The sequence below is a fragment of the Pan paniscus genome, chromosome 10 (genome assembly GCF_029289425.2).
Source record: "Pan paniscus chromosome 10, NHGRI_mPanPan1-v2.0_pri, whole genome shotgun sequence".
Classification (NCBI taxonomy): Eukaryota; Metazoa; Chordata; class Mammalia; order Primates; family Hominidae; genus Pan; species Pan paniscus.
The window spans coordinates 108417802-108431670 of NC_073259.2; the positions used below are offsets into that span (position 1 = coordinate 108417802).

At 42.9% G+C, this 13869-nt stretch overlaps 1 protein-coding gene across 1 annotated transcript in view; it reads left to right on the plus strand.

Moving 5' to 3' along the window:
* The first annotated feature begins 943 nt into the window (after positions 1-943).
* SLC17A8 (solute carrier family 17 member 8) overlaps positions 944-13869 on the plus strand; it is a 66798-nt gene continuing 53872 nt past the window's right edge. The window contains exon 1 of the mRNA XM_003832601.4: positions 944-2823. Coding sequence (XP_003832649.1) covers positions 2723-2823 — 101 coding nt within the window. The 5' untranslated portion in view covers positions 944-2722. The remainder of the gene's footprint in view (positions 2824-13869) is intronic.

The following is a 13869-nucleotide window of genomic DNA, read 5'->3' on the forward strand; positions in this document are numbered from 1 at the left end:
TGCGTATTCCTGGGGCCTTCCTGTTCTCAGTCTTGAGGGGTTATGATGGGAAGGTTGGTGACCAGAAATTGTCCTTTTAGAAACAAATGTCCTTTTAGAAACTATCCTAAATGTCCATCAACAGGTCAATGGAGATACAAAAATGTGTTATTTCCTTACAACGAAGGATTACTCAACAAAAAAGAGAAAAGGAACAAACTACTGATACATGCTATGACATGGACAGACCTCAGAATCATTACAGTGAGTGGAAGAAGCCAGACACAAGCAACCATAGATTGTATGATTCTATTTACATGAAATGTCCAGAAAAGGCAAATCTATAGAGATAGAAAGTAGATTAGTGGTTGCAGGATATGGGATAGGAGATGAGGATTAACAGTGAAAATGAAGGATCTAGTTGGGGTGGAAATATTCTAAAACTGCTTTCTGGTGATGGTTACACAACTTGGTAAATTTATAAGAATCTGAATTGTCCACTTGAAATGGGTGAATTATTTGAAATGCAAAATATGTCTCAGTAAAGTGTGTGTGGGGAGAAAGAGGGAGGGAGGGAGGGGGAGACAGAGAGAGAGAGCAACAGAGAGAGAGAGAGAAAGAGAGAGAGAGAGAGAAAAGGTTGGAGCCAGGCTGTTTGGATCTGAAACCTGGCTCTGCTACTTACTAGCTGTATGATCTCAGGCAAGTTTAACCTCTTTTTGTCTGAGTTTCCTGCCACTAAAATCGGGGAAAATAAGAAGTTATTTACCACAGAGTCTTGCTGGGAAGATTGTGGTGATACTTAAAGAGTGCTTAACACAGAGCCGGGACCCTAGAAAGAACTCAAAAGATATTAGCAATATTTAGCCTACCAAGGATTCAGCACGGACTTAGTTGAACTTAATTCAAATTTTGGATAATTTGGACAGTGGCTTGCAGAGGATATTGACTGGTCTTGTGGAAATGACTCCTGGGGAGCCTGAGAGCCTATAGCCTATGATTTGTCAGTCGCATGCAGACTGGAGGATTGGAACACAGGAGCCTCAAAGATGAAGAGATTTTTTTCCGCCGCAGCAGCATTTACAGAGGCGTCATCCTGCTGCCCATAAATGTGGCCACAACTTGCTGCGTTTCAGCCCCAGTTCAACAAGTATTTAAGTAACGCCCACTCCCTGCCAGGCTCTGCTAGGGCAGAGGACAGGTGATTTGGAGGCACAGAGGAGGGACATCTCACCTTGCCCATGCAGTTTTCTAGAGGATTGATATCTTAGCATGACCTTAGAACCCCTAGAAGTTACCCAGTTGAAGGGGTGCAGAGAGTTACCCAGGCAGAGGGCATAGCTTGAGTAAAGCCCAGAGGCAATAGGGAGCTTGCTGAGTTCAGTGAAATGAGGATGTGGAAAGCAGAGTGACAAGAAGAAAGACTTAGGGTCCCAGGGAAAGGCCTTGTGTGCCATGATAAAGAATTGTATTGTAAATAGTGCTGCAATAAACATACGTGTGGATGTGTCTTTGTAGTAGAATGATTAGAATACATGGACACAGAGAGGGGAACATCACACACCAGAGCTGGTCGGGGGCTGGGGGGCAAGGACAGGGAGAGCATTAGGACAAATACCTAATGCATGTGGGGCTTAAAACCTAGATGATGGGTTGATAGGTGCAGCAAACCACCATGGCACATGTATACCTATGTAACAAATCTGCATGTTCTGCACATGTATCCTAGAACTTAAAGTAAAAAAAAAAAAAAAAAGTCCATCTAGAGGGAGAAAAGGGGAAAAAACAAAAATAATTTTATTTATCCTGAGGACAATGAGGAGTCAGTGGAGAGTTCTAAGCAGGTTCTAGATATCTTCCAGCTCAGAAATCTTCAATTAGATGGTCCCAAATGGCATCTACGTATCATACTTTGAGAGAGCCTGCTCTGTTGATTAGGAGCAAATAAATGTCCTCCTGGATGTATGTGGCCTGGGTTTTGCATTTGGGCTTCTCAAATGCAAGTTCCTCGTGGGACCACATCCATGCTAGTGGCTGGCTGAAAAACGGCTTCATGACTCTCATGAGGGGAATAAAAGGCATGGAGTGGTGGCTGTGAGCCTGTCTGCAGGGCCAGACCTCAGAAAAGCAAAGGGCTGTAAATGTTTCATAAACTTCTCTCTGGGTGCCTGCTCTGGCTGAGAGCCCATTCATAAGCCCAGGCGGCTGAGGGGCAGGTATTGTGCCGGTTACTATAGCATCACCTTGGAAAGTCTCACTTGGTGAGAGCGGCAGGCGAGCTGGGGTGGGGCAGGAAGGGGACGCGGCTGGCTGGAGGGGCTGGAGCTAGGCCACGGATACTGCTGCTGGTCTCAGGACTCCTGGTGGTCCGGAGCTCATGTTAGCGTCCCCAGCTGCAGCCCAGGGAGGGAGAGAGGCTGCGCTCAGTCTGAGAGTGGCTGCCTGAGACAGCGGCCACAGGCTGCTGCAGAGCGTGCAGCTTTTGCAAGGGACTGAATTCCCAGCCAGACACCCCTTGGACTCTTTTTTGGAGGGGTGGGGAGCAGAGAGAGGAGGGAGTTGTCTTATCTTGGAAGATCCGAGCTGGGTTTCATCTCCTTTTTGATTTTGAGTAGTTCCCTCCACGAGAACTGACTTCCAGGTGTTCACCAAGGGAAACAAGGTGGTTCTCACACTGGAAATGAGGAAGGATGACAGTTTTTGAGACTGACTGTTAACGGCTCAGAGGTGCCCCTCATTCAAAATGCCTTTTAAAGCATTTGATACCTTCAAAGAAAAAATTCTGAAACCTGGGAAGGAAGGAGTGAAGAACGCCGTGGGAGATTCTTTGGGAATTTTACAAAGGTAAAGTTTGAATGCGAACTTTAGTTCCTTTCTGAGTAGCTTCGTATTGCCAATGTGTGAGAGACTTGGTATCACGTTTTTAAAACCACACTTTAATGAGGAGAGGATGGATCAGATTAGATCCTTCTGGAGCCCCTTCTAGCTCCAGTAGTCTATGCCTGGAGGAAAAACAAATGCATGAATAGTATTGGGTTGTATTAGGAAAAGATCAAGACAAATATTCTGTTTATGTAGCTGGATTAGCACTTTCTGGAGATGATGATATTGCATATGGTATGTTTGGCATTGAATTAGAAAATATTTAGGGAGATAATATTTTATGTTAACTCATTAGTCATGATATGCCTTGAACTGAAATAATTTTTATGTTTTTCACTGAATCCACTATAAATGAAAATTAAATATTTGCAATATTTAGCTTATTTAATAAAATACATAAAGTGGTTCCTGATTGCATAGTTTGCAAAGAGAAGGATAGTTACACATTAATTTGAAGGAGGTAACTTAAAAAATGTCTTTGAAGCAGAAAATCTCACATAATTGCAGTGGGAAAATGTTAAGTACTATCATTGAATTGAATGAGATTTTAGTCCAAACCAAAAAGTAAATATTTTTTAAAGTAAAATATATTAATGGAAGGAGAGTTTGCCATAAATGATTGAATTAATGTGACAGTTTAATTTATTAATTTTTATAGACATAGTAAATGCTTTCTCAAATTATATAAATGATTTCATAAGTGGTCCTTGTGTGCAAGGTAAAATGACTGCTTTATCTCTCTGATATAAATAAATGTGAAAAATAACTTTGATACACTTTTTATTTGTTTGGATGATTATTTCTAATCCTGGTGAGTGAAAATGCCATCTGGTGTGTCCTTTTAACTTTTCTATTATCTCTTAAATTTAAAAACTTTTTCATTTAAATGACTATTTCCAGGCAATCTGAGATTCATCCCATTTCTTGTGTTTTAAAACGCATATGCTCCTGTCAGTGTTAAATTTTCCATGGTATCACTGTTAATATTAACTTTCCTAATAAGAAAAAAGAGTTGGACACCTTATTATTTTAGTAATTAAAAACAAAAAAGCTTCAATCAGACCTACACTGAATTAGCATGTCTAGATGAAAACCTAGCTCAGTGACAGCAGCATAAACCAGCCAAATATAGAAAAAATTACAATAACATTTTTTTCAGAGTGTTTTATCCTTCCGTTGAGCACTCCCCAGGTAACTTCTTATTGTGATGGCGTTCATTTGATTAGAAACGCAAAAATAATTTTTGCATAATAAGCACGATAGCTTAATTGGCTTATTCAAGTAATGACAAAGGAATCTGGCAAAGTCAAGAATAAAAACCATAGGCCGGGCGCAGTGGCTCACGCCTGTAATCCCAGCACTTTGGGAGGCGGAAGTGGGAGGATCGCTTGAGGCCAGAAGTTCGAGACTAGCCTGGGGAACATAGAGAGACCATGTCTCTACAGAAATACAAAAAATTAGCCAGCATGATGGCGCATGCCTGTCATCTCAGCTTCCCAAGAAGTGGGAGTATTGCTTGAGCCCAGACATTCAAGGTTGCAGCGAGCCAAGATTGCGTCTCTGCACTCCAGCTAGGGTGACAGAGTCAGACTCTGTCTCAAAAAATAAAAAAATAAAATAAATTTAAAAACCTATGACGTTGGGCCATAGTCACCATTATAAACAGCAAACTCTGCCTTCATTTATAAAATATTTGATATAAAAAATACTTAGGAATTTTCTTTTCAACCTTAAGTTTAATTGCTTTTTGTGAAATTTGATTGCTTTTTTCAATAGGAATTATTGATCGAAGAGCCGGTTTTGCTATGTTTGATTGGAGGAGCTACATGGAGATCTTTTTGTTTACAAAATTGATTTGCTTAGGGATATAACAAAATTGGCGATTTTCCAAATTGTGTGACCTCAACCAGAAATTGGGCTATGTGTCTAGGACTGTTTGAATAGTTTCCTCAGAACAATAGAAAAACAGCTAGCACAGTGCTAGGGACAGAGAATGCACTAAACAAATGCTAGATATTGTCATCGTTGTCCTAATTGTAGAATGGCTTTAGAAAAAATAAAGCCAAGGTCAAATCCCTTTTTTCAGTGATCTATAGAGAGAAATTATTGGCAGAAGAAGCGAAAACAGACATTGCTTGAGCGGTGATCCAAGTTGATCCTCAGTTCTAGTGAGGAATTATCAAGACCAGCTCTGCCACGTGTTTGGCATTAACCACAGGTGTATAAGGTAATTGTATGTAAATGACCCTGCCCAGAGCCTGGCACCTACTGGGCATTTCCCTCTCATTTCATTGCTTTTCACGTAAAACCAGTTGACAGAATCCCATGTGAAAAAATCACAAAGAACTGTTTTCTGTTTTGTAGGAGCTTTTGGAAGCTAGAAGCCCCTACATTGTAACTTAGAAGGCAATGTAAATCACAGCTGTCTAATAATGTTTGAGGCTGAGGTCATCATCTAAATGGAATTCTTGAGATGCTTTTTAATCACAGTGTTCCTCACAGTCAGGGGAGTGGCAATTGCACAGGGAAGCATTTGAGAGTTCGCACACAGGGTTGATTACAGTCAGGCATGATTAGCTTTCCTGGAAAACAGTCATTGATAAGAAGCAGCTGAGCAATTAATCAGCTAAAGGTAAAATAATATTTTAGAAGTGCAGGAAGAAAGAAGATGCACTCATTTATAGTTTAGTATTGAATTATATAGATGACATAGAAAGCATTAAACTTGGAAATTAATGTCCAGAAAGTGACATGCAGATTTGTTCAATTTAAATTACAATTTATGTGTCCTTTAATTGTTCATGTCTAAAAAACATAACAGTGACAAAACAGTATCTTTCAGACACTGTAAACTCATTTAATTCTATTAAAATCCCTATGAAGAGGGGATTACTATAATTACAACTTTTCTTTTTTTTTTTGGGATAGGGTCTCACTCTGTTGCCTAGGCTGGAGTGCAGTGATGTGATCATAGCTCACTGCAGCCTCAAACTCCTGGCCTCAAGCCATACTGCCTCCTTGGCCTCCCAAAGTGCTAGGATTACAGGCATGAGCCACAGCATCTAGCAACAATTTTACAGATGAGAAAACTGAGGCACAGAGAGGTTAAGTAGCTTGCCCAAGGTCACACAGCTGTAAATGGAAGAGCTAGGTTTCAAACCAGATGTTCTATGCCCATCATTCTTAATCACTACATTATGTTACCCCTGTAATCAAGTGTCTTTCCTCTTCCCACTCACTGTCTTGATATTGGGCCGCTTATTTAGGTTTAGGGAGGTCTACTTGGACTGCAACGTAGCCAGCAACTTCTGGATCTGCTGGCAAGTGTGGGTTATTCTCCTAATCAGTTGTATCTTTATTGAAGGCTTTCTCCAAGGGAGGCTTAAGGGGAGTCTGGTCTCCTTACAAGTATGTCTGTCTTCCCTTTAAATGAAACTAGTCCCTGCATCGTGTCTGTCCTCAGCATTCAGGAGTGTGCCAGATATGCACTTCCTGCTCCATCAACAAAGGTGAGTGTGTTAAAGCTTGCTCTGAGATCAGGTGATCCTGGGTTCCAACTGCTGCAACATCCTTTACTTCCCTGCCTGCATGACCTCAGGCAACTTGGCTGCAATGGGGTGACTCTAGGAAACCAAGTCAGATCACATCTCACCCCTGCTCAAAACTACCTCACTCAGAGTTAAAGCCAGTGCCCTTTCAATGGCCTTCAAGGTCCTCTGTGATCTAGGACTTTTGGAAGGCTCTCTGAGTTCATCTGTGACATTTTCCTGCCTCACTCTACTCTGGATTCACGGGCCTCCTGGCTCTTATTAGAACTCCCCAGATTCACTCCTGTCCCGGCTTTCGCCCTGTTTCTTTTGCTTAAATGCTTTCCTCCCAGATAGCCTGATGGCTCATTCCCTCGCTTTCTTCAAGTATGTGCTCAAAGATCCCCACTTTCCTGGCCATTCTATTTAAACATGAAGCTCACCTGCCCTCCTCCTCCTGCCCTCTTCTCTGTCCCTCTTTCCTGCTTTACTTCACCTCTGTCTTAGGTAGTTTCCCTAAAAAGCACAGCCTGAGACAGGGATTTGGGTGAGCCTAGAATATGATTTAATGAGCTCTTCCTGAAAAAACTGGGAGGGAGTAAAACAAGAAGGGAAAGGAGAGGCTGGGTGTAGTGGCTCACGCCTATAATCCTAGCATTTTGGGAGTCCGAGGCAGGCAGATTGCCTGAGCTCAGGAGTTTGAGACCAGCCTGGGCAACATGGTGAAACCTGTCTCTACTAAAAGACAAAAAATGAGCCAGGCATAGCGGCATGTGCCTATAGTCGTAGCTACTCAGGAGGCTGAGGCAGGAGAATTGCTTGAATCCGGGAGGCAGAGGTTGCAGTGAGCCGAGATCACACCACTGCACTCCAGCCTGGACAACAGAGGGAGACTCCATCTCCAAAAAAAACAAACAAAAAAAAAACAGAAAGGAGAAAGAGCCAAGCAAGGATGCATGCTCACAATGCCCAGTGGCCAGATCCAAAGGGGAAGGCTCTGGAGCATAAGCGATGTGCTGAGTCCTTCCTTTGGGGCAAGAGGGGCAGCCTTTTATATCTCTGCCTCAGTCAGTCATCAGCTCTGGGCTGATGGGGGTGGGTGAGGGGTTTATTTGGAGGCCACTGAGCAGTGGGAAGTTCTCCAGGGTTCCTCATGCGAGGACTAGAAGCCCAGGCAAGGAGTCACCATGGTGGCAAGGGTCATAGGTCCTGATCCTCAGGAGGAACCAGAACTGTCACCTCATCACGGTAGCAGGAAGAAATGTGTTTGGCACCGAGGTGGTCCACTCGGACATCTCCTGATACTGCCTGGGCTAGTTTTTTTTTTTTTATTTTAATTTTTAAAATAATAGAGATGGGGGTCTCACCATGTTGATTAGGCTGGTCTTAAACTCCTGGGCTCAGGAGATCTTCCTGCCTTGGCCTCCCAAAGTGCTAGAATTATAGGCATGAGCCACCGCACCCTGCCTAGTTTTAACTGCAAATGGGAAAATACAGCAACCGTGACCTGCTAGCAGCTCTGGAAGTAGAAGTGTGCTTGCCCATCAAGGGGAACTGGGGAGTGTGCTATGGTGTCTATGACAGCCCACCCACTGCACCGCTCAGATCAACTTGCTTCTCACATGAAGTTCACTCCATCCAGGTACAGCTTCTCCAAGACTCTATGGTTGTAATTCCTGAGAAGCCTTCCAAAGAAGAGTTATTAAGACAGACTCCAGGCCCCACTGTGATGACTGGTCCCTCCTCTCCACCCCTTTTTGATTTCCCTCACTTCTGTTTGCTTGTCTGATGGGTTGCCCCAGATCTTCATCCCTGAGAGGTCTAAATCCCTGGTTAACATAACCTCACCAGGTCATGGTTGCTGTATTTGCCCACTGACAGTTAAAAACTAGCCAAGGCAGTATCAGGAGATGTCCCAGCAGATCATCTGGGTGCCAAACATATTTTTTCCTGCTCCCATGATGAAGCGACAGTTCTGATTCCTCCTGAAGATTAGGATCCATGACCCTTACCACTGTAGTGACTTCTTACCATGTCTTCTGGTCTTGGCACGAGGACCCCAAAGTGACTGAGCAGCAGTCGTAACCATATGTTGACTGGGATTTCCATTGTGTTCCTAAATGGAAGAATTCTTCCTTGTGAATCAGGATTTCTAGCTCCTCAGAGCCTAAGCTGAAGAGATGAGATATTCCTCAGGTGGGTTACTGGGAATGATGGCGAGTGGGGCCACTCCTTCTCTCATGCCTTGTTTCTTTGACCTGTGTGTTCTGCCCACTGGGCACACAGCACCATATCATAACTGTTGGGTTTTTTGTTTGTTTGTTTGGGATGGAGTCCCACTCTGTCGCCCAGGCTGGATGCAGCGGCTTGATCTCAGCTCACTGCAACCTCTGCCTCCTGGGTTCAAGCAATTCTCCTGCCTCAGCCTCCTGAATAGTGGGATTACGGGCACCCACCACCATGCCCGGCTAATTTTGTATTTTTAGTAGAGATGGGGTTTCGGTATGTTGGTCAGGCTGGTTTCAAATACCTGACTTCAAATGATCCACCCGCCTTGGCCTCCCAAAATGCTGGGGTTACAGGTGCATAACTGTTGGTTTATGGAATATACTGCATCCTGGAAGATAGCACCTTACCCTCCCAGGGTTTCATCTCCAAGCTGATGTCGCAGCTGCATCTTTAAGAAGCTTCTTCAGAGGCCAGGTGCCATGGCTCACACCTGTAATCCCAGCACTTTGGGAGGCCAACGCAGATGGATCATTTGAGGTCAGGAGTTGGAGACCAGCCTGGTCAACATGGTGAAACATATATTTTCTACTAAAAATACAAAAAATTGCCAGGCATGGTGGTGGGCACCTGTAATCCCAGCTACTCAGGAGGCTGAGGCAGGAGAATTGCTTGATTAAACCCAAGGGGGAAGAGGTTGCAGTGAGCTGAGATAGAGCCACTGCACTCCAGCCTGGGTGATAGAACAAGACTCCATCTCAAAAAAAAAAAAAAAAAAAAAAAAAAAAAAAGCTTCTTTAGCTCTGGCAGGCTGTCAGCTTCTGGAGGTGTGGTATATGGTGGGGCTTGTGCATCCCATTGTCATGTGCCCACTGCTATGCCATCTTTGCCATAAATTGGGTGTTTTGGTCTGAAAAAATGTGATGTGAGATCCCATGTTGAGAAATCAGACACTGAATCCTCAGATAGTGATGTTGGCTGAGACTTGTAGTCTGAATAGGCAAACTCATACATGGAATATTTCAACCCCAGTCAGGATGAATTGCTACCCTTTCCAGGATGGAAGGGGTCTGTTACAAACAACTTGTGACCAAGAGACTGGTTTGTCCCCTCAGGAATTGTGCCATCTCAGGGGCTCAGCATTAGTCTTGTTGCTGACCACGGAGACTGCTCAAAACTCTGCCTATTGGGAGGCTTTCCCCCTCACTTCCTTCAGGGCCATCCCTGGGTGGGCTGAAGTATAGCAGCAGTCCATTTGCAACATGCTCTAACATACCGAATTGACCAGCTCTGGACCAAACTCAGTTTTTTTTCCTCCTGTAATTTGTTCACAGGTGTGAGCTCATGGAGAGGCATTGGTATAGTAGATATAGGTCACGTGGAAAACTGGCCCCTCTGACATGGGATTACCTGTGTCCTGTGGCCCTGCTGGTGTTAGATTCCAGATGGACCACTTCCGTCTTATGATGGACAGTTGGACTTCTCAGGTCTGATAGAACCTAGCTCCTGATGGGTCGTTTTGGCTGCATGGTCTCTTAATATTCCATGGTCAGATGCTGTGTCTCCACCAGGACTCAGTAACATGCCATGAGATGTTTTTTGTCTGTTGTATATTTCTCTACTATAGATGACAAGGCCTTGTCCCAGAATCCTAAGGCTCTATGCTATATTTCTCCTATTGAGTTTTGCCAGAAACCTCATATAGTGTCTTTTCCTATTCAGATGACTTTAGTACCAAGGGTATGCTGGAGAATACAGCCCTAGTGGCAAGATCACCCTTATTGCAGCCTAGACTTGCTACAGAACATTTTCTTGTTTTTGGATTTCATTAAAAACCAGCAGCCTTTTATGTCATGGAATAAGTGGGTTAGAACAATATTCCCAAGTGTTGAATACACTGCCTCAAAAACCCAAAGAGGTCTGCCAACCATTGTGCTTCTTCCTTAGTGGCAGGAAGTTCAAAGCACAATAACTTTTCCTTCACTTTGAAGGGAATGTTCTGGAATGTCTCAAACACTAGACTCCTGTGAACTTCGCCCACGTGATGGACCTGTGATCTTTGTAGCAATTATTTCCCACCCTCTGGAGCACACATGTCTTACTGAGGCATCCAGAGTACTTGTCAATTCTTGCTCCTGAGGTCTAAATAACATAATGTCATCTATTGGTCATAATAGATCAATGTGATGTTCTGAAGCAGGTCCAGAAGGTCTCTCTGACTATATTATGAGAGAGAACAATCCACGGATATATACTGTCATTCATCTCATGTCGTTGTGAATTTCTTAGCCTCCTTTCTAATGGATATGGAAAGAATGCACCAGATCAAGACAGGCAAGCTATGTACATAAGTTAAGAGTGTGGTAGTTCCCTGTCATCCACCGTGATCCTTTCTTTTTTTTTTTTTTTTTTTTTCAGGGGGTAGGCTGGTGAATTACCTTGGGATCCAATGGGGGCTACCACCCCTGCATCCTTTAAATCTCTGAAGGTGCAATAATCTCTGTCATTCTGCATAATATAATACTGTTTTTGATTTATCTTCTTACACAGGGATGACAGTTTTAAGGACTTCCATTTGACTTTTTTCTATTACAATAGCTTTTATTCTACAAGTCAGGGAACGACGGAAAGCATTTTCCAAATGCTAGGTGTCTCTCTTCCAATTATACATGTGGGAATTATACATGGGGGAATGACCACTGGATGGGTCCATGGACATGAACTCACTATGAGATGATCCTGTGCCAGGACTCCACTTATTACTGGACCCTTATAAGCCCCACTCTAATGGAGGAAGAATAGTGCTATAAATCCCTGAGTATCAACATCAATTTGCCCCTTTATCCAAAAGTCTGCAAAAGATAGAGGTATTTCTCTTTCTTCAGTGTATGTTTACCCAAATTAATGGTGGTAGAGTCCTTTGGGGAAGGACTGTGGGCATCACGACTGCATTTCCTTCTGTGGTGTTGCAGGTTCCTTAGTCACGGAACCTTCGGTCTTCTCCTTCAGTCTTTGGATTCTGGCCTAGAAACTGGGCAAGAGAGTGTGACTTTCCACTGGGGTGGCCAGCCTCAGCCTACTGCCCATTCATCAGCTCTTTATCTTTTCTGGTTTTATGTATATGAAGCAATACCCTTATTGGCTGCCCAATTTTTTTTGTTCTGTGAGTCGTCTCTGAGATTCCTATGGGCTGATTCCCTAACCGTCGTTCTGAATTTTCTGCCCTTACCTATGATGGTTAAGTGCTCCCAATCATCCCAATTGCCACTGGTTCTGGAGCAGCACCTTCTACCGTGAGCCTCAGCCAGCAGAGGACAGCAGCTTCTGAGCATCAGTGATGCCCGTGGCCCCATCACCACTGCATTCCTTATTATCTTAGGAGCAGGAGTATTCCTCAGGCCTCCTGAGAAATATAGTTCGTTTGTGGGTTTTCTGGTCTTATATAGAAAATCCATTCCTGCATCGTCATTTATTTGAGCCTTTTGATCTTTCTTTATAATCTGCGGTAACAGTTCCCAACATTTCTCATTTTTAAAGAAAATAAGTTAAAGAGAGACCTTTTAATTGATCAAGAGTGTGATCAACATTAAAGATATAACAATTATGGAATTCTTATATTCCAAATAATAGAGATCAAAACTTTACTTAAAGGAATAGAAGATAGCCAATTTAATTATCAGTAATTCATCGCTATGACTGGTTCAAATTCAGCAATTTTTATACCAGGCATTAAAAAATGAAATAGGCTTGTAAATTAGGTTTATATAACAATGAAGGAAAAGAGAGGATGTAGACCTGGACCAACCAAAATAAGGACACTCCTGTGGCCTTAGGCATTCTCTCCTGGAATGGATAATTTTTTATTCTTTTATTTATTTATTTATTTATTTATTTATTTATTTATTTATTTGAGACAGGGTCTCACTCTGTCACCTAGGCTGGAGTGCAGTGGCACAATCATACCTCATGGCAGCCTCAACCTCCCAGGCTCAAGCGATCCTCCCACCTCAGCCTCCTGAGTAGCTGAGACTACAGTTGCGAGCCACCATGCTTGGCTAATTTTTAAAATATTTTGTAGAGACGAAGGTCTCGCTATGTTGCCTAGAATGGTCTCAAACTCCTGGGCTCAAGCCATCCTCCCACCTCAGCCTGCCAAATTGCTGGGATTACAGGCGTGAACCCCTGTGCCCAGCTTTCAAGTTATTTTTTTTAAAAGTCATGGTGGCCATATCCTGTATCTCTGTGTATAATGTAATAATGACTAGAAATTAGTACAGAATTATATTTTAAAAGTCACCAGGCTACTCTGGACATATCTATTTTGTTTAAGTTTCCAAGAACCATATTAGCAGTTTATCAGGATCATTTCTCTTAAGGCCTTTGCCGGGATGTTAGACCCTGTGTCATGGGACCATGCCCCCTTTATTAGTTTCCTAGGGCTGCTGTAACAAAGTACCACAAACTAGGTGGCTTAAAACAACAGAAGCTTATTCTCTCACAATTCTGGAGACCAGAAGTCCAAACCCAAGGTGTTGGCAGGGCCAAGCTCCTCCTGAAGGCTCTTAAGGAGGCCTTATGCTTGCCTCTTGCTGGCTGCTGGTAGCTGCTGGGAATCCCAGGCATGCCTTGGCTTGTGGATGCATCACTCCAATTGCTGCATTTGTTGTCACATGGCCTTCTCCCCTGGTGTCTGTGTCTATGAGTTCAAATTCCCCTCTTCTTATAAGGACACCAGTCATGAAATCAATCTATTATGACCTCATGTTAACTTGATTACATCTGTGAAGACTCCATTTCCAAATAAGGCTACATTCACAGGTATCGGGGGTTAGAACATCAACATATCTATTTTGGAGGACAGAATTCAATCTACCTCCCATATTGACGAACTCTCCCTTATCCAACTTTATTACCCTACTCCCTCCAAATCTAGTACATTCAGTCCATTCCCGGGCATACTTTCCTGCTTCTTGATGTAAATGTTCATCAGATTCTACGACTCCTGCTCCCAGTATCTTTTCTTAGCTCAAAAGTATATTTTCTCATCTAAAGTTTATATTCCCTCCTTTTACAACTTCTCCCAAATACTTTTACAACAATCAAATTTTCTAAGTGCTTCTTAAATGTTAGTAAGGTCTATAGATTCAATACCTACAGAGTAAAGCAACCATATTATATATTTTGACATAGACACACTAAATATTAACACATAGAAATAGGCTCCACTTCTGCAAGGAAATATGTTGTATCATTC